At 35.2% G+C, this 23,589-nt stretch overlaps 4 protein-coding genes across 7 annotated transcripts; 2 read left to right on the top strand and 2 right to left on the bottom strand.

The window, feature by feature from the left end:
• The first annotated feature begins 6 nt into the window (after positions 1–6).
• LOC118751339 (tRNA pseudouridine synthase A-like) lies at positions 7–1,505 on the top strand. The gene is given in 4 exon segments (XM_036486140.1): positions 7–234; positions 236–458; positions 540–810; positions 873–1,505. Coding segments are annotated over 4 exon segments (1,212 nt in total). The 5' UTR covers positions 7–33; the 3' UTR covers positions 1,390–1,505.
• Positions 1,500–4,051, bottom strand: LOC118751338 (signal recognition particle subunit SRP72-like). The gene is made up of 5 exons (XM_036486139.1): positions 3,816–4,051; positions 3,341–3,714; positions 2,445–3,272; positions 1,860–2,380; positions 1,500–1,799 (listed from the first exon to the last, which is right to left on the bottom strand). Exons 1-5 carry the CDS (start codon positions 3,925–3,927, stop codon positions 1,670–1,672), a joined length of 1,965 nt encoding a protein of 654 aa, XP_036342032.1. The 5' UTR covers positions 3,928–4,051; the 3' UTR covers positions 1,500–1,669.
• Positions 4,052–4,584: 533 nt separating this feature from the next.
• Positions 4,585–22,515, top strand: LOC118751334. Of its 2 annotated transcripts, none has more exons than XM_036486132.1 (8): positions 4,585–4,679; positions 5,327–5,481; positions 18,481–18,882; positions 18,961–19,486; positions 19,630–19,749; positions 19,825–19,989; positions 20,148–20,256; positions 20,852–22,515. In XM_036486132.1, the coding sequence occupies exons 3-8, from the start codon at positions 18,529–18,531 to the stop codon at positions 21,165–21,167; spliced, it is 1,590 nt and encodes a 529-aa protein (XP_036342025.1). In that variant the 5' UTR covers positions 4,585–4,679; positions 5,327–5,481; positions 18,481–18,528; the 3' UTR covers positions 21,168–22,515. The 2 variants fall into 2 exon arrangements, with proteins under 2 accessions (XP_036342025.1, XP_036342024.1); XM_036486131.1 differs by having other exon boundaries at positions 4,587–5,050.
• Positions 7,646–12,355, bottom strand: LOC118751335. 3 transcript variants are annotated; one of them, XM_036486133.1, is made up of 5 exons: positions 11,894–12,355; positions 11,019–11,107; positions 10,762–10,955; positions 9,406–9,559; positions 7,646–8,963 (listed from the first exon to the last, which is right to left on the bottom strand). In XM_036486133.1, the coding sequence occupies exons 1-5, from the start codon at positions 11,998–12,000 to the stop codon at positions 8,818–8,820; spliced, it is 690 nt and encodes a 229-aa protein (XP_036342026.1). In that variant the 5' UTR covers positions 12,001–12,355; the 3' UTR covers positions 7,646–8,817. The 3 variants fall into 3 exon arrangements, with proteins under 3 accessions (XP_036342026.1, XP_036342027.1, XP_036342028.1); XM_036486134.1 differs by having other exon boundaries at positions 10,762–10,952; XM_036486135.1 differs by having other exon boundaries at positions 12,053–12,355.
• Positions 22,516–23,589: the final 1,074 nt, after the last annotated feature.

Genomic DNA, 23,589 nt, shown 5'->3' with positions numbered 1-23,589 from the left:
CAAATACAACAACCCAGAGGATTTGCTGCCGCCATGTCTGAAGCGCTTGACAAACTGGAGCAGCAGGAGGCGGAGAAGAAGGTTGAACGTGCGGCAGTGGCTGAACAATTGAAAGACACTAAACGTCAAAAACGAGAACTGAAGCGGAGAAAGTGGGTCGACTGGAAGACACAAGATGAACAGGCGGGTGATACAAAGCGCCCAGCATTTGATCCAGCAGATCGTGTGAAGCGAAAAAAAATGCGCAATATTGTTAAGCTACTGTGGTGCCAATTACTTTGGCATGCAGCGCAATCCGGGCATGCAAACCATTGAGGAGGAGTTGTTCAAAGCTATGTTAAAACATAAGTGGATTACAGAGGAAAGTTTTGAGGCAGCACAAGCGGCATGCTTTCAGCGTGCCGCACGCACCGATAAAGGGGTGTCTGCGGCGAGACAAGTGTGCTCGATAAAATTGCGTAAGTTTGGAAGGTTTGAGAACATTTGAATATCGATTTGCACTTGCTTATATGTATGTACATGCACATTTCACCTTTTAGCCGATACGTTGGACATCAAAGCTTTAAATAAAGATTTGCCGGAGCAAATACGTTTGTTTGCAGTAGAGCGCGTTACTAAAGGCTTCAATGCGAAAGACCAGTGCAACGCACGTACCTACACATACACACTGCCATCCGTTGCGTTTGCTGATTGTGGGCAAAAACATGATTTTGAGTCATACCGTATTGAGCCTGCTCAGCATCTAAAGATAGGAGAGCTGCTGAAGCTGTACGAAGGCACCAAAAATTTTCACAATTTCACAAGCCGGAAGTAAGTGATTTTGGCAATTGCTGCTTTAAACGTTGATACATGCTTATTTATTTTATTTTCAGAAACTTTTTGGATCCTTCTGCCAAACGCTTCATTATGTCATTTAGTTGCTCCGAACCATTTCTAACGCCACAAGGCATTGAATTTCTAACGCTCAAAGTTAAGGGACAAAGTTTCATGCTTCATCAAATTCGGAAAATGGTTGGTTTGGCGATAGCAATTGCACGTGGTAATACCACGACAGCTACATTGGATCGCGCGCTAACTGAAGAACGGTTAGATTTGCCGATGGCACCAGGTTTGGGCCTTGTTTTAGACACAGTGCACTATGAACGCTATAATGATCGTTATGGCGGCGATGGCATTCATGAACCACTGACTTGGACTAAACAAGAGGATGAAATTAAAGAATTTATAGAACGTTATATTAACGCAAATATATACGAGACAGAATATAAGGAGCGGTCAATGTTGGAATGGTTAGAGACATTACCGCTGCATTCGTACGATGCGCGACGTGATGATACCACAAACAACGATGATAGTGGGAAAAAGCAAAACGACGATGACGATGAATAATAATTACAATTTCTCAGAAAACTAAAATTTCCGCTAAATACATATGTATTTGGTACTAAAAAATAGAATAGTAAGTATGGAAAGTGTTGGCATTGAATAAATACCACAAATTTGAAGAGCTTTTATATAATTTATTTCCAGCTTATTCTCGATGCAAATGCATTTTGCTTTATATATCCTCTACTGTTGTAATATTCAAGCACAATAACTTAGAAAATATTAGAAGCATGCTTTAAAAATTTCCCCGAATAGCTTAAACTATGCTAGCGTGGCATAGGGTTTAGAAACGTCCACCCTTCTTCTTTTTATGACCACCCTTGCGATGCTGCTGACGTGGTCCTGGTGTCGGTTCTTGGTAGACAGGGGTGGCGGGAGAATTTTTGCTAAGATTGGCACGATTCGACATATCACTGAAAAATAAATAACCTTATGCATTCACGAAAAATCAAAAAAGCATTAAGCCAACTTACTATTGATCAGCAGCGCCACTAGCCATACCCTGTGAACCCTTAATAATATCCTTTGCACGACGATCACGCTTCTTACGGAAACCAGTACGTTCATATTTGGGCAACCAGCGCTCTGGATCTGGTGGCACCTCGGCGTTGTAGTTTTTGGGCAGTTTGCCTTTGCGTTTCCGGTTGCGGCTCTTCTTTTTCTCGACAACTGGCGTGCCAGGGGATTGGTCGATTTTAGCATTCGCTGTCTTCTTTGCTGCTTTTGTAGACATCACCCAATTGGCCGCCTCTAACGCATCGATTTCGGAGGCAGTAGTAAGTGTTTCAAGTTTCGGTAGACGTTTACTCAATTCCAAGGCACGTTTTGGATTGAATTGTGCATATGCAATAACCAACTGTGCCAATACTTTCATATCATTGGCATTTAACTTGAGTAGCTCTTCAAGTGAACTGGCTGCTGTTTCAGATGCACCGCCACGTAAGTGGAATTCTGCAGCTTGGCGCCACATATCGCTCAAATCGCCACTGCTTACCTGTATGTAATTGCAAACAAACGATTATAAATAAAATTGTAGGAAATTTTAAGGTGGTGCTTACATTGTTCATTTTATACCATTCGACAGCCGACTTTAGCAGCTCAGATGCGGCGCGTTTATTATCTGTGCCCAAGTAGAGTGTTACTAACGCAGATATAATACCGGGTTTGTACATTTGCTCGCCAAGTGAAAGCAGAATATCAATCGCCTCTTTGCGGCTGCCTTGAGACAGCAAAAGTTGCACAATGGCAAATTTTGATGCAAAGGCATTTTCTTTATGTGCAGCCGCGTACTTATTCAACAAATCCACTGCTTCTTTCTGTCGCTTATCCTTGGTGAGTTGAGAGCAACGTATAAGTAGAGTTTGGAATTCCAAATCAGGATAAGTTTCCACTAACTTCTGGCATAATTGCTGTACTTGGTCACTGGAGTTTGTAAAAAATGCAAGCAAACAATTGTTCAATGCAATTGCTTTCTTCTGACGACTAGTCAACTTCGATTCGCATGCGTCAGACATAGCCGAGCGTATTTTCTTTTTAGAGTCAAACACGTTCTGATCCTTATTGATGACCACCGAATTATTGCTGGCCACAGCAACTAAAACTGGATCTTTGGGCTTAAAGCGCAAACATTCCGCATATATGGCTGCTGCTTCCTTTAATTTCCCCTGCATTTGCAAGCAATAACCCAACTGCACACGTATCGGTTCTAATTCTTCGCGCATTTCCTCCTCAGTCACGCCATCCTCTTCCAAAGTTTCACGACAAAGTTTTTCGCTGGCACGCAATTTTTTCTCAGCCTCGGCATATCGCTGGCGATTCGAAGCTATGCAAGCGGCGTTATAGTACTGCTCATATGTTTCTTCCGGCAGCTCAGGTATTTCCTTATTCTAGAAATAACAAAAATACTTTACATTTCAGTGGACAAGGAAAAATTCGTTCGAACCGTTTTCTATACCTTATCTACTGCCAAGTTAGCGGCAACAGCACTCAAATTTGTGCGCCTTTCATTTTCATAATCATCATTGGTATTTTTGATTATTTCCCTGTAAGCATCAAAGCACTCCTCATACCTTTCCAGCCGATATAGCACTTGTGTGCGCAACTCTTTCAAGCTCACCGGCAATGGATTAATATCAGCATTATCAATAGTTTTCAATGCTTGTTCGGGCTTGTTCAAGCGATACTCGCAGTAGGCCTTTTCCAGCACTAGAGTGGCGGCAAGTTTATTCTTTTCTATGAATTTGTATGCCTCCTCGAACTTTGAAAGTTGTATCAGGCAAACAACTTTGCAATGCAAAGCTGTCTGATCATCCGGCGCAACGCCCAAAACTATGGATAAAGTAAAAAAAAATTAATGGTATCCAGCAGACTGAACTACCGATCTACTAGGCGTTCCCGGGGGAGGACCAAACACAACAACTACTACATACCTCTATTCACCGCCTTGACTGCCTTTTCGTATTCGCCATTTTGACCAAATTTATTTACATCCGCATATGCAGCCTTTATGATAGCTTCCTTTTGGTTCGGATCCTTGGACATTTTCACTAATTTTCCACGATTTTTCTTTTATTTTTGTGGCATTCAGATTCAGACGAAAAACGAAATCAACACGAGTGCAAAAAATTTGTCTAATCCGAAATTGACAATTATTTGACACCTCAGCAAATTGGAAATTTGACAACAAGTGACATCACAGGGGCACTAATGTGCAAAAAATAATGAAATTTAAAAAGAACCAAATGGGCGTGATTGATTAAGGGATATTTTATATAAAAAGAAGAAATACATAATAAATAACTAAAAGTGTTCTTACACGATATGTATTTCCACCTGTAAATGTGACTGTTTGATTAAAGCTGATGCCAAAGAACCGAAATCTATACCTTCTTTTTTGGCAACATTTTACAAATCGTCGCCTGGGTAAAAGATTGTCGTAAACGTCAAACATACGTGCGTAACATACGACAATCTTTTACCCAGGCGACGAAATGAAAAATGATGCTGTCAAATGCCCAGTCAACAAAACTCTATCCGCTTGCGAGAGAAAGAAGCAAACGCAAGCGAGATTTTCAAGCATGTGAAGACGGCCAGTAGCATCAATCAAACAATTGTAGTGCTGTCAGCTTGTGTGGTATTTCCTCGCATGATAGTGGCAGCATTAGTGCAAATCGGACGTCTGGTATCACCAGCGATTATTTTACAAATTCTATTTTCCTTGTCTGATCAGAAGCAAAAGTTCGTAAAAAAGTGATACGCAGTTGGGGTGAACACCTTTTTTGTGAAAATTAAATGTAATGCATTGAAATAATTATTAATTGTAATTTGCAAAACGAAAAATTAAGAAACAATTAGTGGGAAAGTTGAACCAGTAGCAAGAGCTCAGCTGGAAAGTGGGTGGGATTGTGCAAAGGGGCCGACAGCGTTGTGCAGAGAAAAAAATCGCATTTTTCATAAAGTGATTGTCACTAGCGTTGGCGTTAGCGACTACGGACAAATGCAAAACAAACGTGGAAATAAATAATAAAACAAAAGTTTCGCCAGTGCAACAGAATAAGTTATTCCATAGTAAGCTAAGCAAGTTTGTAAGCGGACATGCCGAACCGAAGACAATGTGGTTACATGGGATTGCTGATTTCACTTCTACTGGGAACATTGACCACAGGTAATATTTGCATGCGTGCATTGATTCCTCAGCATCCTGCTGGCCATTCGCCTCACCTCGTTAGCATCTACGCATTCATTCATAAATATGCTATAGAAAGCTAATGAGTTTTTCGTATTCAGCCATTGTTAATGGCCTGTAAATCGATATCCGCCCACTAATTGTTTCATTCCTTTAATAAATGTATGTACATATGTACATAGATATACTTAGGTATTGTAAGTTTATGCATATAATGTAATTTTTACTAATCACTATTCACTTTCCCGATTGCAGTGGCAGCTTATTATGTCGAAGTTAAGAGCACCGGTTCATCCGTCATTGGTGGCACGGTGAATTTCAGTGCTGTGTTATACGAAGATGGGCAAGTGGCGAGCAAAGGGGATTACCAGTTTAATTGGGAAGATAATACACCTGCCGCAAATCTTGTGGTAAGTAAAGAAAGCATATTGGTTTATGCAACGGATTTAGGAATACAGATATCCAGACCCATCTTATAGGAATTGTGTAGAAACGATCATTATGCAATCATTCCCCCGACTTATTAGATTGAGATCAACGCTCCGAAATTTGCCAGCGAAAGTCTTAGCTACAGAAGAATAACACTGAGATTATAAATCCTTGGCGTAATTAGCTTATGTACATACATATGTATGTATGTATCTACTTTGATTATTTCTTTGGCATGACTAATAACGAACTTTATTTGCTTGGTTGATATTTTTATCACTTTTAGACTCTTGCGAATATCGCAGAATAAATAGTTTTGAATGAATGCATATAACTTCATAGAAATGTGACGTATGTGCATACATACATACATATGTATTACATAGGGCGGTCCAAAAATTTATGTGAAAAAGTAGATAAAAGTCGGAATATGCTTTCACCGACGAAAGTTCTGTAGATACCAAAAAAATATACCCATATTTTTTTTATTTGGAAATCAAAAAATATTTAGAGGTCGCTCAAAGTGCTTAAAGCAAGCGAAGACTCGGATGTAGAATCTGGAAACATTAAAAAATGTGAATCTAAAGCTCAATTGAAGGCCTATCTTATAACCTATCAAATAAAGTTCAATAGGGCGGCTCTTGTAATTGCAGCACTTTTGAATGCACTATTCTTAAACTTGGTTTCAATCCGTGCAAAAATGAGCTGTGAGAAATTTGAATAGACTTTCAAAGTCCAAATTTGCTTGCCAACTGCTTTTTTGAATAAAAAAGCAAAGTCTCATAATCTGTGCATGCACATTTTTATTGAATTCATTCCAAACAAAGTTAAAAATATATGTTGGGGACTGCTTATCCACAAGTACCTTGAGAATCTACAATTATATTAAAATATACTAATTTCAAAGAACACTTTTATACTCTGACATGTAAACTTTAAGCAAACAACAAAACCGACTGGGACCACCTGTGAGGTAACACATTTCCTTTAAAAAAACAATTAAAGAAATCGATTATCGAGGTCCATACATAAAGAAAAAAATATTCCAACGAATTTATAACCTTTCTCCTTTCTGTGAAGTCGGTTAAAAAGGAAAAATTTCATATACAAATCACTTTTAAATCTGCTATACATTTTTCTTTCACCTCGTACACACTTCTTATTCACGTTTAATAATAAAAAGAACTAATCTTTATAGTTCTGTACATAATACAAAAATATTAAATATTTGTTTCGTGGTTTTATAGAAATTTTTTCAAATAGTAAAGATCTCGGGGTATCCTTTTTCTTTTCTAATCGAGTAAAAATTTTGTGCCTTCTAATTTGTACAAGCTGAGAAGCAGCACAGAAAAAAATTAAGTCGGAGAAAATAAGTGTTACCGTAATGCATTAATAGGTATGTATATCACATTCAAGACCCGTAGAAAAAACTAGTTATAGTCGTGCTTTGAATGAAAAATAGAGAATTTAGAGGAATTCCTGAAGAATTCATATGTATTGTAAGTACCTATGTTTGTGTGTACCTGCACTTGTAGATTCTACATGCCTATCATTGATGAAACCCTAACTTACAGTTTTTTTTTTTCAAAATGCGGTTTTTTGCATTTTTAAGTAGCTTATACTAAAAATTATACTAAAATAAATTTTATAGTCGCAACTCAAAGCTCGATGATTGTATGGCCCTACGCACAGAGTTTTCGGTGTAGGAGGTTCGTCTTATTGCTTCTCCTGTAAAAAAATTAAAGGTCAGTTGAGGCTTTCTACATTTCACCAACGATAAGTACATACCCGACAACCCTAACGGCCTTGTCCCTGTGGACAAACCCCACAGAAGCTGCACGCTTCCTAGGGTTGCCGTTAGTGGAACTTGACGACAACGACTGAGATACCAACCGTCCTGGGCGGGGTTGTTGTAGCCGCTACAACAACAACAACAACATACTGTACATATGTATGTAGGTGCGCGCAATTTACTTTAGAAAAGGTTTGACTTTATAAATATCAATTTATTTAAAATAAGAATTAATTCGAGACATTTACCTAAATAATTCCCATTTGCTGCAAATAAGAATACAATTTGCAACAAAAAGAAAATCAAAAATTTCTAGTTAAATAAAACAATTTATTAAATTTTAATGGGTTTTATTATTGCGCATTTTATGTGAAATTCTTATTAAATTTCAATGTTGATTCAGCTGGGAAGCCAAAGATAAACTTTTGATATTTTGTCTTTTATTGCATTACAAAGTTCAGCGGCCCGCCAAAGTGTATACGGCTTAAAGCAAATATAAGAATACAAAGATAAATATTGCAAATTTAATGTACTCTATGTATGTATATATACTATACATATGCACATACGTATGTAGAATATATAACTTGAGGTATGGACTCGGGCATACATATAGGTCTATTGTACTCTATGTTCGTCACAACCATTCTTCTAAACCTAGCTCCTTCAGAAAGTTCAGTAGAGGTTTTGGTGGTAAGGATTGTATGTGCTCATACACACATTGAGCCTATACTTCTGAAGCGTCTGCCAGAGACGGTGTTAAGTTTAAATTGATAATAAGATGGTAAAAAATTAACTTGAACTTACCTGGCATTTTGTAATTTAACCCTAGAGTGTTCGCACCATGAGGATTTTGCCGCCCGGGGCAAAAAACTGCAGAAAAATGGCAATTTAAAGACGAGATATTCAACAAAAGCAAGATCAGCTGCTCTACTTCTACTACCTATTCAATATGCTTTGCCCCATTAAGTATATCAAACGTAAAATGAGTTGAAAAAACCCTTTTAAAAGCTAATACTAGGGTAATTTCTTTTAGAAACTTGAACAATAATCATTAACGACTAATTTCGATTCATATCTACTCACAAATACGCAGACTTATAACTTCAGAAACCAACTACATATATATGTGCTCCTCGATTCGAAACTACTAGTTCATAGGCATGTCATTTTTATGAGCTGCTAGGGCGCCAAAATACCGAATACGACACAAATACGAGACATTAAAAGAAATACAGAACTTTTGGCGTCCCGTATGAAATAAATAAATTACCAGGACAATTGACGAAAAAAAAGGACTGTCCCCTATAATACAGGACGGATGGTCACCGTAATTGTATATTATAAATTACATATTAACTCAACATGAAATTAATTTTGAAAGTGTTTACAATGCATTAGCTCAAATTAAAATATATGTACATATGTATGTATGTAGTTTCATGTTAATACAAGATTGTTAACATCTAAAGGTACTTAATTGCAATGAACATACTTAAGATTTAATTCAAATAATTTTTAAATATTAATTTTTGTCTAGCGTGGATGCTGCTTCACTGGTCAGCTTATTATTGTAGCGTCTCCTATACACCCTATTCTTCATCTTTCGGAAACCTTTCCGCATTGATGCTTCGTAATCCGAATAATCGTAATCTTCTCGTTTCACCGCATCTATATAAAAAATATAAGCACATACCAAATTGTGAGACGCAATTCAAATGTATGTGTATAAAACACATGGCATATGAGTGATGCAAAATCAAAAAACTACATATCGCTCACCGTCTTCAAAAGGGGCACAAATCAAAATTACGCGTTCCTCAGAAATTGCAAAAAACAATTTCTTAGCACATGATAATCATATGGGCAAGGGAGACTTTACCTTAGGTTTTTTTTTTTAATCTTTAAATTATAACAAAAATTTGCACTAGCTTTTGCTGAAATGTAAATAAAAGCTCTGTGTACATTTTTAGCGCGTAATTTAAAAAATACCAAATTTTGAGTTGTGCCTCTTTTGAAGACGGTGTGCGATAAACATAAACGGGACATGGCGTATGAGTGATAAAAATAAATAAATAAACACGTTATGACTTACTAATGAAGGTTAACTTACCAAAAGCATATTTTGAAAAGATTTTATATTTTCGCAATGCTAACTTTTTCTGGTTGCCATCCCAGTTTAAGGATAACAAAAATTCTTCCGTAAACAATTTATTAAGCGACTTCGAAATATCATTGGGCCCGATGGTTTCTCTTATATATTCCATCTGTGAAAGACAAATAATTTGTAAAAATTGGGGTGGGGTTTAGTACCGCTCACAACTATTTCGGGCTATTCCGTCCAAATGGGTGGCCCGATCCAAAAAAAAATTTCACACACTTGTAGCCAAGGGTCCACGCAATATTTTAACACTCACTTTTGTAAATTTTGGTTACTAATTTATTTACAAATTGGGTTTGAAATATGCCCTTTTTTGTAAAATTCGGAAATTAGCGTACATTTATCACTCCTATTCTGCTTAAATTAGCCACTTTACCAATATATTTTTGTATTCCCCTTCACTTTACACTTTACTTGATTTGCTATAACTTGCTTTACGACTTTAATATTAACCAATTCATCACAATTCATTAAATAAAAACACCTTCAAAATCACGCGTCTGACTTTGGTTGCATATGCAAATTAAATGGCGGAGTTCAGCTGTCAAACTCCAAAATATGCAAAAGAATGAGACAAAAGAAGATAGGACATAACCCAGTAAGCATTAAAAATATACAAAGGTGTTCTCTGCAAAAGGTGTTCAGCTCCTTTTCTTCGCAAAACAGAAAGGAGAATTCTACTGCCTGAGGGTTATAATCCCTAAGTGCGGCCGAAGGCCGCCTACGCAGAAAGGTGTTCTCTGCAAAAGGTGTTCAGGCCCCCTTCTTTGGCAACACAGAAAGGAGAATTCTACTGCCTGAGGGTTATAATCCCTAAGTGCGGCCGAAGGCCGCTTACGTAGAAAGGAATTCTACGCAAAAATACATTTGTTAAAAAGAACATTTTTTTTTATAAAAACTTTTTTTTTCTATTTTTAATTAACTTTTTATTCTTTATTCAAAATCCCCCCATATCTAATTTGGCATAATTTCTTTTATTAAAAAATCCCACGGTTTCTGTTAGTTGGGTCATATTCCACTTCAAACTGCTCAGTTTGCCTAAGAAAAATCCGTTTTTCCCCCTTTTTCAAACGGTTCCCTAGGTGCCTGTGGGAGGAGTCCAAGGGAGGGGTTCCCCTTTTTAGAAAGCGGCGACTGTCTCCTTTCTATTGGGGGGTGTTTTGGGGGCCCCGCCCCCTCCCGCTTCGCTCCCCACCCAAAAAACGGTGTGAGTGGTACTAAACATTTCCCAAAAATTGTAAGCAACTACATACATATATGTATGTATAAGAAAAAATACGTCAATAATATGTATACTGAAAAACATACAACTTCATTTGTTGGCATAGATTTAACATTTTTCTCCACATCGTCCATTTCTTCTTTTGATTTAAATGGAAAAAAGTTGAAATTTAAAGTCTTCGGGAAAACATGATTGGAAAGTCTTTCCAAATAGACCATATGCTTGGCAAGCATAGACGATACGTTTTTCAGTTCTTTTTGCAAATAGTTGTTTTGCTCTTCTGGATTGAGAAATTGTTATTAAAAGTTGAATAGTAAGGAGTGTTAAGCGTCGTAGTATATACCTATTTTTTTCAGTTTAGCGTTTAAGATGGTTATTGCATCATTGCCTTCTGGATCGAATTTTACATTAGGAGGGAACATTTTAGAACACCTATATAATAGTATATAAATATAATTTGTATTACATAGTCTTCTAAGGCCTTATAAATAAAAAGGAAAGTGAGAGGGTGATTAATTACTTACATACATACTACATATCGTCACCTGAAATGCAAAAAGACGTAACAAACATCGTCACTGAAATGCAAAAAGTCATAACTTATAAAAAATACAAAACTCACTTTTTGATTGATATGATGGATTCCATCGAATTACAACTCCTTACATCGTTTTATGAAAAAAAAAAATATTAGTCACGACTTTTTCCATTTCACTGACGATGTTGTTACGTCTTTTTACATTTCAGGCGAGAATATACATAGACCTCAACGCCTTTTGTTATCGTTTTTCTGTCCTTTTGTCATACAACCCAAAGTCATACAAATACTACACCTATTCGTGCTGTTTGGGTGCATTTGAAACACCCTCTACTACTGGTGTAACACATGGTTCCTGTCACAAATGCACGAACAGAAACAAATGTTTAACATCACTCACTAATGCTGCCAAATGGAAATTTACGTCGTGCGGCTGTGTCATATAAGCCCCAATCTAAAATTGCTTTTCTTTTGATGCTTTTGATGAGAAATGCACCCCATTACTGGCTATAATTGCGTAGTTATTTTCTAAACCACTTATAATTTCTTCATCTTTCCAAATCTTTGTGCACACCGTAGTGCAGATATTTACTCGAAGGTACTGCAACGATTTTCCTATCACACTTACATATTTAATTTAAACAAACTATTAAAAGATTCGGTAGATGTACAATACTCACTGCAAGTAAAATTCCCCCCTCCCCCTCAAGTACCCGCGGCTACTATTACCATTTTCCCGTCTTGTATCGTTATCGTTCTTCAGTTGCTTGGCAATAAGGCGCTTCATTTGGCGTTTCGACAAACCGAATTGTCGATCTAATTTTGTACTTTTTACTTACTTTTTTTTTACTCAACCGAAAATATTTTATGTAACTAGCGAAAATGGTATTCTTTTCTGAGCATTGTAAGAAATTTAAACATTTATTTTTTACTTCGCATTTGTACTGCTTCCTACTTGCTCCTTAGGGGAGCTGCTCACTTTCAATTCCGTTGGGAATGTATGTTCTGCGTATGCGCATGTTTTGAATGTATTGGTATCTGTGAATGCCCTGCCGAAAATCTGACTAGCTCAGGACTAGCGTAGAAGTAGAGCTTTTGCCGAAAGTACTAGTTCTAGATCAATACCCAAGCAATGCTTTCAACTGTCGAGTTTTACACGGCGATGTCATTGGCGGTGGCAATTGTCGCCCAGTGCAGTTGGACAGTTTTTTTGGTATAAGAAAACGGTTTGAAGATTCGTTTTTGTATATTTTTTTAGATTTTTTCTTTTCCGTTACAGATTCCATTTTCAAAATTCAATTTGGAAACTCACAACTCCCTCCACCGCGATTAGAACTCGCGACCAACGATGAGTCGGAGGTCTTCTCGAGTACGAGTAGTGAGCATTTGCACATTTAAGTGTCAACTGTCCCGCTCTGCATCCGTTTTGCACTAGTTCAGAGATAGTTCTGATATATGTAGTTTGTCAGACTGTCTCTAAATTTTACGCAGGTTGCATATACGACACTCACTACATTCCAGTGTTGCCACTTTGTGAGTAATTCCTCAAAACGTGAGGAATTTCGGGTGCGTTTGAGTATTTTTTGAGGAGTTTTATTTTGAGGAATTTTCTCTCGATATATTTGCAGATAACAAATGCAACCATGTTTTACACAGCAGAGTTGTTGAATCGCACCGCAAATTTTTGAATAAAACGCTTTCCGAAGTTTTATAAAGAGCGAAATACACTACACAAGCGGCTTGTCAAACATTCTTGAAACCTACTTTTCCCATTTCGCCATACACCATGCAAACATGACTCGTTCAAGCAAAGAATTTTAGTTTTCTTCCGGAAAAGGGATTGGTTTTCTTCGATTTTTCTCTCTTGAGTCCTCATTCGGTAAAAATTCGGTTTCGAATGAGGCGATTTTATCATACGCAACGTAAGCGGTTTGATCAAAAGTCAACATGGCGGCCATAAAATAAAAAAATTTAGATTTTTGTTCACATTTCCCTCAAAGGGCTTGTCAAACCTTCAAACCCCTCGATACGCAACATAAATAGCTTTAAGCAAAGGGATATTTCGCTTGGTTTGTCAAGCCGTTTGTGTGGTGTGCTACTAAATATTAAAAATGTTATCGATAATTTTTTCCGCAAAAACAAATATACCAATTGAATTAGAGAATGTAATTAATTTTTATACGAAGTACCTGTGAATAGTATGCAGTACACAATACTCATATCTGTAATAAGAAAATTTTGAGTAATTTGTTCGGGTTTTGAGGATTTTTCATTTGTTTTTGAGGAATTTTGTAATTTTTTTTGTGGCAACACTGATACATTCGCTCAACTGTCAAATGACTTCAGCAGTTGTTTAAAAAATTTTAGAACGTAGCGGGTGCATTTTAGTTTATATATTTAAAAAAAAATATTCATATATAAAATCTGACTGGTCGTATAATCATATTTATGACGAAAGAAAGACTCATTTTAGACTCATAAATTATGAGCACTCATAAAATTGTTTGAAGGGTACGCACAGGAAATTTGAGAGTAATTGTTACTTTTGCGCTTTAAAATTGCCAAGGGCACCCTGCAGAAAAAATATAAATTGATAAAAAATAGCCAAGTTATTGTTAGCTTTTTTGCGTGATTTCGACAAATACCTCACCTTTAATTAGCTAATGATAAAACTAACTGGAAACTAATTGAAAAGTAGTGCAGGAGTCATGCAGACGTTATCGGGAGTCTGTTTTCTTTAAATAAGTTTCTATTTAAATGTCCTCATACAATAATTACTTTAAATACATTTTTTTTGCTGCAGTTCACAGATGCTTTCTCGAAACAAATAAGCAAATATGTAATCTTAAATAAAGTAAATGAATAAAAATGTAACAAGTTTTGTTTGCTGGGTTATGGAGCTACTTAGGCCGATGAAAAAGAGAAACGAAAGTAAATTTTCTTCCTTCCCTCCATAACCCAGCAAACAATTAAATAAGGAATTTGGCCCAAAATTATAACAAGTTTTGTTTTGTTGATATTTTATGTCGCCCTTTAAAAGTAGTTATTTACGGCTGAAGGAAGTAACTACAACTAGTAGACTGCTGGGTAGTTAAAAGTTAGCTATTAACTAGCCCTGTTTCCTGCAGGTCATTTTCGAAGTTGCGCATGTGTTAGTGTGCTGCAGCGCAGAACTGCCACTTTAATACGGGACAACCTTTTGAGAAACTTTACCCCACCCACCGCCACTCCTGCTTACAAACAGAGTTGTTCTGCTGGCAGAAATGTTGTAGTGTGAAACCGAGCTTTTGCTACATATATAGGCATTTCCAAACATAAATTTCTATAAATTTTTTGATAAAAGGAATGATCTTTCGATTTTTATTTTTCAATATGTTAGCAACAAACATGCTGTTGCGAACGTACGAATAATGGAAGTCGCTTTTGGCTGCAAATTAAAAAAATGCAAGAAATTGCGAAATGGAACAGAATATTCTAACACGATTAATTGTATATTAAAGTGGAATAAAGCAGAGACCGTAACAGTTACAACTTTATTAAAAAAAAAATCGCTCTAACACGTATTGTTTGACTTTTATTTAATTACTCCTTAAATAACCGTTATTTCTGACTTTTATATTATAAATCCAAAATAAGAATTATTTTTGATTTTTATCTAAATAATTGCAAATAACAGTTATTTTTGATTTTTAAATTATATGTCTCAGATAACAGCTATCGAAGACTTTTATTTATAAAATTCAGCTATAAAAATCAGTCACTGACCTTTATTTTTTAAATCGTACTTATAAAAGTCATTTGTTGTGTCGTCGTAGTAAACGTTTGTTTCCCAACACCTTCTTAACTGCGAAAAATGTTAATGACTTTTATACGAATGATTTTAAAACTAAAAGTCGGTGACTGATTTATATTGATGACATTCAAAAGTAAAAGTTTCTGACTAATTTTTATTGATGACTTTTATAAATAAAAGTCTTCGATAATTGTTATCTAAGACATATAATATAAAAATCAAAAATAATTGTTATTTTGGACTTAAGTATAATATAAAAATCAAAAATAATTGTTCTTTTTTTTTTAATTTTGCATAAAAATTGCAAATAAAAATTTATTTTGAAATTTGAGTCTCTATGAACAAAGAAATCGATTGGTATGTATCACCTAGTTGTAGAACATCTCCTTCTTAGTGAATTTTTCCATAACAGTTTTCATCAATCACTGTTGTGTTCGGCCCTGGAATAAAGTAACTTCCATCTAACTAATTGTGTGTTGAAATATTTCTATTAGTTTTTTATTTATAAGCTTAAGCGAACGTACGGTTTTTCCATCATTTTTTATACCTTCATGAACATGAAGTGGTATTATAAATTTGGTCCGATGTTTGAAGGTACAAGAATGATCAGAACGTCGAGCTAAGTCGATTTGCCAAGTTCAGCTGTCCGTCTGTTTGATCGCAATTTAGTCCGTCAGTTTTCAAGATATCCGACTGGGAAATGGGACCACTTACATAACTTATAGCTCCTACACAACTGATTGCTCATTTTACTTCTCGGTCCTGGTTGACTATTCTGTGGAAATGCTCATATGCATATCTCTCCGGTAATGTTTTCGGACTGCACTTGCAGTAACTGCCAATATTGCATATGTATATTTATACTTGTTGTAAGAAGAAATGCATTGGCGCGTTTTTGTCGATTAACATTTTTTTAACCATGCCTCTGACTTTGTGTTTGTCCGTGTTTTTGTTTTTGTCTTCAGCTTTGTGTTTGTTCATATATTTTACTTTATCTCTAGCTCTATTTGTATCTTTGTCTTTTATCTTTATTTTTATTTTCATCTTTATCTTTACATTTGCCTTTATTTCCATTTTCATCTTCATTTTCATTTATTTGCTTTGTCTTTAGACCTATATTAGCCACGGTTTTTGCCTTTGTTTTTGCTTAAGTATTTGTCTGTGACTTTGGCCGTGTTCTTGTTTTTTCCCTTGTCTCGATTTCAACGCCATCGTTCTCTTTCTGTCGACTCTTTCGCCATATCCCCCCGGCACTGTAGCTCACAGCGATAAACGCAAACGTGTCAGAATTCGTTCGTTTATGAAATTCCACCTCAAAAAATGTACAATTGCCCTTGTTAAGTGTACTTAATTTGGCCCAGCTTCTCCTCCAATTTATGGCGTGCGTCTTGATGTGCGATATTTAGGGCTAGCAAACAAACTGGTTTATAACAAAATAAATAAGTATTTCTATTGTCATCTCATTCATCTGAAACGTACATTCGTTTTATTATTTATTAGTTTTTTTTAGTATGCAATTCCAGTAACTCTTTTATAAGCAAACTTATTTATTCTATTTTATGTTAATTAATGACTGTCAATTCAGCGAAATGCACCGTGCATATTTAAATTTAATTCTTTGTCGTGAATTGCGTGTCTGCCGGTGTAAATGTTTTTTTTTTCTCCTTTTTATGAACACTGGAATGTGTGCATGCTTGCACCGCATTCTGTCATTCACTTCCATTTAAACAATTTGAATTAATTGTGTTTGTATTGGTTTATAATTTATTTTTGAAAGTTTTGTGTTTAATTTTAATAGTGTAATTTTATTGTAATTTAATTTACACTGGCGATCAAAAGTGAGTGCCTGGTGTATTTTGTTAAATCTTTGCAATGTTTTTCAAGCTACAATTTTTTCGTAATTTTTTTTTTTTGATAAAAATATGGTTAATGCTTTAATCAAAACCACTTAAGTCCAACTTTTCCACTTTATAAAGACCTTAGAAAAATTCAAAAAATTTGTATCTAAATTTTGAACTTCGTAATCTGAATAGTATTTTGATTTAACACTATTAATATGTACATACATACGTACATATGTGATTAAAAGACAGTGCATGTGTATGCATGTCAGTATATGTACGTATAGTACATATATTGAAGTACATATTCTGAATTCAAAATAACGTAAATTATAATAACAAAAGAGTGCAGTTAAATATAAAAATAGTTACTTACATACATACAAAAATACATTAGTATGTAACTCATATTGTATATTTAGTACGCTTTCATTCCTTTATGCAGTGAGAATATGCATTGTTTCGTGGCGTTACTTTTGATATGGAATATGTCAAGGCAGATTTAACTGATTACAATGCGGATCAGCTATAGATAGCGTTGAACTTGGGTGTTCCAATGGCACATGTTTAATTTTAATGAGAAAAAATATTAATTTAAACATTTCCAAGTGACTGGAAGTTACCTTATTTACCCAGCACTGATGTAGTTGTTGAACCTACTTCAGGATGATTTTTTTTTTATTGGAATGTAGCAAATACCCGGCGTGCTTCACTGCGCATTCAAAAGTATTTTTGTATTGTTAGTCCTTCCCAAAACTCTTTTGCTCTAAGAAAGTGTGATTGTCAAACAAGTTTTCGATGTATGAAACATATTTTCCTTTTTATGAATAAGGGTGTTCATTAATATATTTTCAAAGGTATTGAAGCCTGGAAATTAAATTTATACTCTTATAACGCGATTCTACATATCGTTTACTTTCTTCACAGGTGTATTAATTCAGTATTTACCTTATCTTATCATTTTAACTGAATAAAATTTTTCAAATAGTTGGAAACCCGCTACAAAATTTTTTTTTGTCAATAAACTGTCTTAAACTTCTTTAGTTTGATACCCGTATTGTAATATTTCATTTATTTTATCAATTCAATATATGGAAAAAAATTTCAAACAGCTGGCAACCCTCCCCAAAAATATTTTTGGCAGTAAACTTTCCTAAACCTTTTTAGTTTGATGCCCATATTGCAATATTTAATTTATCTTATCTTCAATGTTTTCTCTGATTGTTAATTAAATTGCTTAAAAATTTTCCTAGACGGGTAAATAGAAAGGATTCGACGAACCACAAATCTGGCTTGTATTACGAGATACTCACTTTGATACCACAACGAATTTCTTCAAAAATACCGGGCTTTTTTTAAATGCAATTAGGCATGATGGAGTAAAATATATTTCCAACATATCAGGAAAAAAAACTGACACCTAAGCATCGTATTTCCGTGCAGTTGAAAAATTTGTTTCGATAATTTGGAAACATATAGTAAACTTGTCCTCGGGCTATGTAATCGTACAATAAAAAGTGGTAAAAGCTTCAAAATGTTGATGGTATATTTTCATGGCACAAACTTGCAATATAATCTAAATTAATTTTCCAACTAATTTATTAAATTTAAAATTCTTCACTTTTCATTTCAGCAACTGAACAGCCAGAATCCCTACAGCAATTGGTCCATAACATATCCGATGAACACAACAAAACCCGGGGATTATCGGGCAACCGTAAAGGTTGACAAAAACTATGTTTTCTGGATAAATATAGCCACCAATCATGTGGATTTCAAACTGGACGAATCGCTGGGCGGCGAACTGCGGCTACTGCAAAACGCTACCAAGCGCAAAAACAATTTTGTATCCATAGCGAAGCCAGTCAACCACACGGTGCAATTACGGCCAAACGATGCAAAATTTCTCGCCGATAAGGCCTATGAAGTGCAAACGTATTGGTTCCGAAACTGCACTTATATAGGCGTGGTTAATGGACTGGATTATGTGGCGCAGTACACTGAACCGGAGGAGAGTTATAAAATTGAGGCATTGGTGCGTTTAATTTAATAGTATTTATTAAATATGTTTTTCTTAAAATTGTCTAATGCATTTTCTCTTTTTACTTGCTAGGTCGTGGCAACTTTTGAAAAACCGCCTGAACCAACAACTACCACAACAACCACTACGACTACGACGACTACCACAACAACTACACCAAAACCTACAACGACAACACCTACAACAACCACTAGCAGCAGCACCACCACTACATTGAAGCCCAACACCAGTACAACAACACCCAAAGTGCCACCGGCAAACTCAAATTCAACAGCAACAACTCCGACGTCTACGCATCGTCGTCGACGCGGTGCAGCCTCGCCAATATCATTAACGTCGCTTGTTGCAAATAAACCATTAGCGGCCAATCCAACAGTGCAGCATACTGCAGCCGCACCACTTAATGCGAGTATTCCGGTGAATGGATCCACCATCGCTACAAATAACACATCAGCGTCTAAAAAGATTGCATTGCCCATACTTATGTCACCACTGTCGATGGACGAAGAACCGCCCTATAACTGTGCCACTGAGCAGTTTTTACAGAGAGATCCTAAAAAGCTATATGGCCTATTCAAGCACTATGTCTACACAAAAGGTTAGTATTGACTTTAAAATAGGAAAAAATTATTAAGTGAAAATTAACTGCCGACTGTAAGCTAATTCCTGACTGTAGGAACGGCCCTAAATAAATAAAATTTCAAAAAAACTTAGCATTTATTACAACTGTCTTTGTTGTAGCACCCGTATCCGACTTCAAGGCTAATGGTCAAAATTGGCTACAACGTGGTGATATGCTGCGCCTTCAAGTAAATTGTAAAGGCTCTGCTTCGCTGGAAATGTGTATTCAGGTGTTCAATGGTGAGTGACATTGCATGTTGCTTTCTTGTTGTTATTCTCAAAACCAACTTATGATTTCTTCTCATTCCCGCTTAGCGCCTTATAACGCCACCGGCAATGAGACTTGTCGCTACTATTTCCCGCTGGATAAATGCGAATATAATTATACACGTTTTTTCCTTGAGAGCAAAACAGTTCTATTTTTCCTACGCAATGAAGTCTCTGAGAAGTTGAATCAGGTCACCATCAACATTTACGAAGGTACGTGATAAGCGCGGACGCATCACATGAATCCAATGCACACTTGTACATATGTATATATTGATATGTATGTATATTTGGCGATTACATTTTGAAATCGAAGCTGATAATTGATTGTAATTATTTAATGAAATACCTCATCTTTCTATTTTATTTAGCAAAAGTGCAATCACAATTGTCCGTGGTGGTGGTGCCTGTGTCATTCACTTTGATCGCTGTAATATTAATAGTTTTCGGAGTTTCTTACTACATACAATCACGAAATCGGTAAGTAATTTGGCTTTTTTTTTAAATTTGGCAATGCAAGCATCTGGAAACTTCTGATAGAAATTTTTTTGATTTCAATTAAGTTTACTTTTTGCTTATGGTCCCTTTAAGGCTACGGGTCAAGATGGTATCATCTCTGTTCGATGTTCGTTTTTGTTCTAGCAGCTTCTACAGAGTTAATTGTAGACGATGCCCATATTCCTAGTATGAGTACTAACCAGCAAATGTCCAGTAATAATCTCCGTTAGATTTCGGTCGCGTGTTTTGTTATTTTTTTTTTTTTGTTGTTTACGAGCTAGATGAGTTTGGCTATAGGGCATGTTGATGACGATGGTAGCATACGCCACTTATTAGAAGAATTTTCTCGATTGAAGTCTATATAGAACGTTCCCTGGCTAACACATCAGCAGTCTCAATCTCTTTTGCATTTATAATGACGATATACACACATATTCTGCATATTTTTTTGGAAGATTTTTTTTTTTATAAAAATCCGCGGTACAATAGATAATGAGTTCATGTGACGTAGTCGATTTTAAATAATTTCCTGCATCAATACCTCAAATAACCACATACTTCTTTTTTTCTCTTACAGCTTCACAGTAGAGGTAGCCGATTTCAATTTTGGAGAAACGCAATCTCTCGATATGGAGTATAAAACGTTTCAGCAACGACTCGTCGACAGCATACGCGAAGTGTGGCCATGGCGGCGACGTTATAGCGAATTCGGCTCTGACATGGATCCAGAACTAGATCACAATGGAGGTATTGGTGGCACATTTGATAATAGCGAGCAGCATGCTGCTATCGTAGAAAGTGGAGAAAATGAAAGAAATGCTACAACAACAACAAGCGCCGCCAATGGCAATGCAACTATCGATAGCAATCTCAGATATAATTCGATGACTTAAAGATAAAATAATGAAATAGTGATTTATTTTTTCTTAAAATTTTTAAAAAATATGAATTTTGATTGCAATTTGTATGTAAAGTATTTGTAGCAAGAAGAAAGCGGTAAAAGAATAACTTTTGCGGCGAAGATTGTTGCAGTTTAACTAACAGGAATAAAATAACGAATGAAGATTTTTTTTTCTTTTTAAAAAATGTAAATGTACGTACTACATACAATTCTGAAATTTATTATTTTTTTTTTGCTAATTGCTATATATTTTTTGCAACTATTTCATAAGCTGTAGCACGAAGTTCTCAGGTTTTTTTCACAAACCCGCAGAAGTTCGTGTTTTTATTTGTATTTTGTGATTACATATTTATATTTACATATTCTCACACTATTTATACGATTTTTTTTTGTTATTTTTGCTAGTATTTATCAGTATATGTAGTTTGTATATACATTTATTAACCGTTTATTATACGAACATCCCTTTACACCTACAACTTTATTGTATTACTTATTATAATTGTTATTATACCATACGATTATGCACATAAAACATCAGTTTCATTGAAAACTTAAAACATAAAAACCAAAAATTAAAAACGAAAGATGAGCAAAAATTTAATTTCCGTATTTGCCAAGTTTGTCCAATCAATTCAAAATGCTTTGCAAATTTTATTCCAAGCATGGCATGGCTCTTTTATACAAATAACAGCTTTTTTTTAATGCCTTACTTGCTGTAAGACTGCAACATTTTTTGAAAGAAAAATAAAGTGAACAAGTTAAGCCTATATTAGTGGTGGAAAAATTTGCATAGAACAGTAAAACTCCCTATTTCAGGCAAACAGTGTATGACCACTTTATAAGCGAGTTTGCATCTGTCGAAACAGGTAAATGTCTTATAGAAAAGTTATCGAAATCCAGCTAATGAGGTACTCATTGGAAATTGCATCATCGATAATGCGTACAATATTTTTCCATTGCACATTTTTACTACAGTTTACTAAACAATTTCGCTTTGTGGTATTCGTTTGTGATAATAAGTGAGAGAAAATTATGAAAATATAAATATTCAAATATGCTTTATAAATACCACTTTCTATGCAAGGAAGTGCACACACAAATGCATCACACATATATCACACATATACATACCTACATACACATCTATTTAGACTAGAGCAAAGTAAGTTATATGGTAATAGAAAAAAATAATAATAATTTTAAATATGTATATATTTTTACAAATCTGTCCCGTCTTATCTTTATGATATACACACGACAAGATCCTCGAACACATACATACACACATGCATTGCATTACAAATGCAACGATTACTAAATTCGATTTTGTTACCACACAAAAAAAAAACAAATTTCGAACGTAACTACATATGTATAGATATTCAAAATTACACAACTAATATTTAAATTAAGAGAAATCTTTAAGCTGAATGAAAAGTTGAAAAGGAAACATATGGAAGTAATATACATAATTCGTACTAATCGTGCAATTATACAAATTTAATAATAACTAAAATATATTAAGAATATGAAGTGGGCTCGCAAACATGAATACAAACATATATTCATATGTTTATTAAAACATACTTGCATCTGACTAAAATTAAGTATACAATCATTCAATAAATGCTTAATTAAAAAAAAAAAATACATAGCTTAAGTTTTATTGGATAACTGATGAAGTTCTTTAGAAAAGAAAATGACCTTCACTTTGTTTTCAAATCTACTCGTACCTGGATCTTAAAACAGTAGACTATTTTACTCGATCGTTAGTAAGGGAAATATTACACTGTACGACAAAAACAAAAAACTTTCAAAACACACAAAACAATCAGTATGCTCACCAAAGTATGAACCAAATATTGTAATACAGCGTTTTTAGTTTTTTCAAGGACTTTGACATTCATACTTTTCATTCAAACGTCCTATACGCGTATACACATTTTTTTGTGCTACTTTTAATACAGTGTGAAACCGTGAGAATAATTGTTCCAGTGTGAAGCAGCCCTATCGCATGAATTTTATAAACAAATATATTTTTTTGAATCAATCAAAGTCGTTAAAAAAAATATTGACGTCAGAGAGAAAAACTAAAATCGCAGTTTTACTACTTTTGGGCACTTGTTTCGGGAATATATTTATTTTTTTTGGGTGTAAAATTGACCACCATTGTCCCATTCACCAAAAGAAGGAAAGTCCACTTGACTAGACCCACCTTGGCAGGGACAGGAATTGAGTCCACAGAAAAGGCGGAAGTATGTTACCAACAAAGCTATAAGAGGCGTTTTATGTCTATCAGAGACTTCATGGTAAAACTTGGGGGAATAGCACCCAAACTAACGTGTTGGCCTTGAACGTAAAGCTCGTTGTTACATATGGTAGCCATAAGCTAAACAAATAAGCGCAGGTGC

The sequence above is a fragment of the Rhagoletis pomonella genome, unplaced genomic scaffold (genome assembly GCF_013731165.1).
Source record: "Rhagoletis pomonella isolate Grant_MI unplaced genomic scaffold, Rhpom_1.0 Rhpom_scaffold_00654, whole genome shotgun sequence".
NCBI classification, from domain to species: Eukaryota; Metazoa; Arthropoda; class Insecta; order Diptera; family Tephritidae; genus Rhagoletis; species Rhagoletis pomonella.
This window is presented reverse-complemented; position numbering and strand designations above follow the sequence as displayed.

Coding starts and splice junctions, on each gene's coding strand:
- LOC118751338 (XM_036486139.1), bottom strand. CDS start 3,927: ATGTCCAAGGATCCGAACCAAAAGGAAGCTATCATAAAGGCTGCATAT. Junction 3,715..3,815: donor AGTCAAGGCGGTGAATAGAG/GTATGTAGTAGT, acceptor CTTTATCCATAG/TTTTGGGCGTTGCGCCGGAT. Junction 3,273..3,340: donor CTAACTTGGCAGTAGATAAG/GTATAGAAAACG, acceptor TGTTATTTCTAG/AATAAGGAAATACCTGAGCT.
- LOC118751334 (XM_036486131.1), top strand. CDS start 4,981: ATGCCGAACCGAAGACAATGTGGTTACATGGGATTGCTGATTTCACTT. Junction 5,051..5,326: donor ACTGGGAACATTGACCACAG/GTAATATTTGCA, acceptor TCCCGATTGCAG/TGGCAGCTTATTATGTCGAA. Junction 19,750..19,824: donor GTGTATTCAGGTGTTCAATG/GTGAGTGACATT, acceptor ATTCCCGCTTAG/CGCCTTATAACGCCACCGGC.
- LOC118751335 (XM_036486133.1), bottom strand. CDS start 12,000: ATGAAGCGCCTTATTGCCAAGCAACTGAAGAACGATAACGATACAAGA. Junction 11,108..11,893: donor AGGGGGGAATTTTACTTGCA/GTGAGTATTGTA, acceptor ACTATTATATAG/GTGTTCTAAAATGTTCCCTC. Junction 8,964..9,405: donor CTTTTCAAAATATGCTTTTG/GTAAGTTAACCT, acceptor TTTTTTATATAG/ATGCGGTGAAACGAGAAGAT.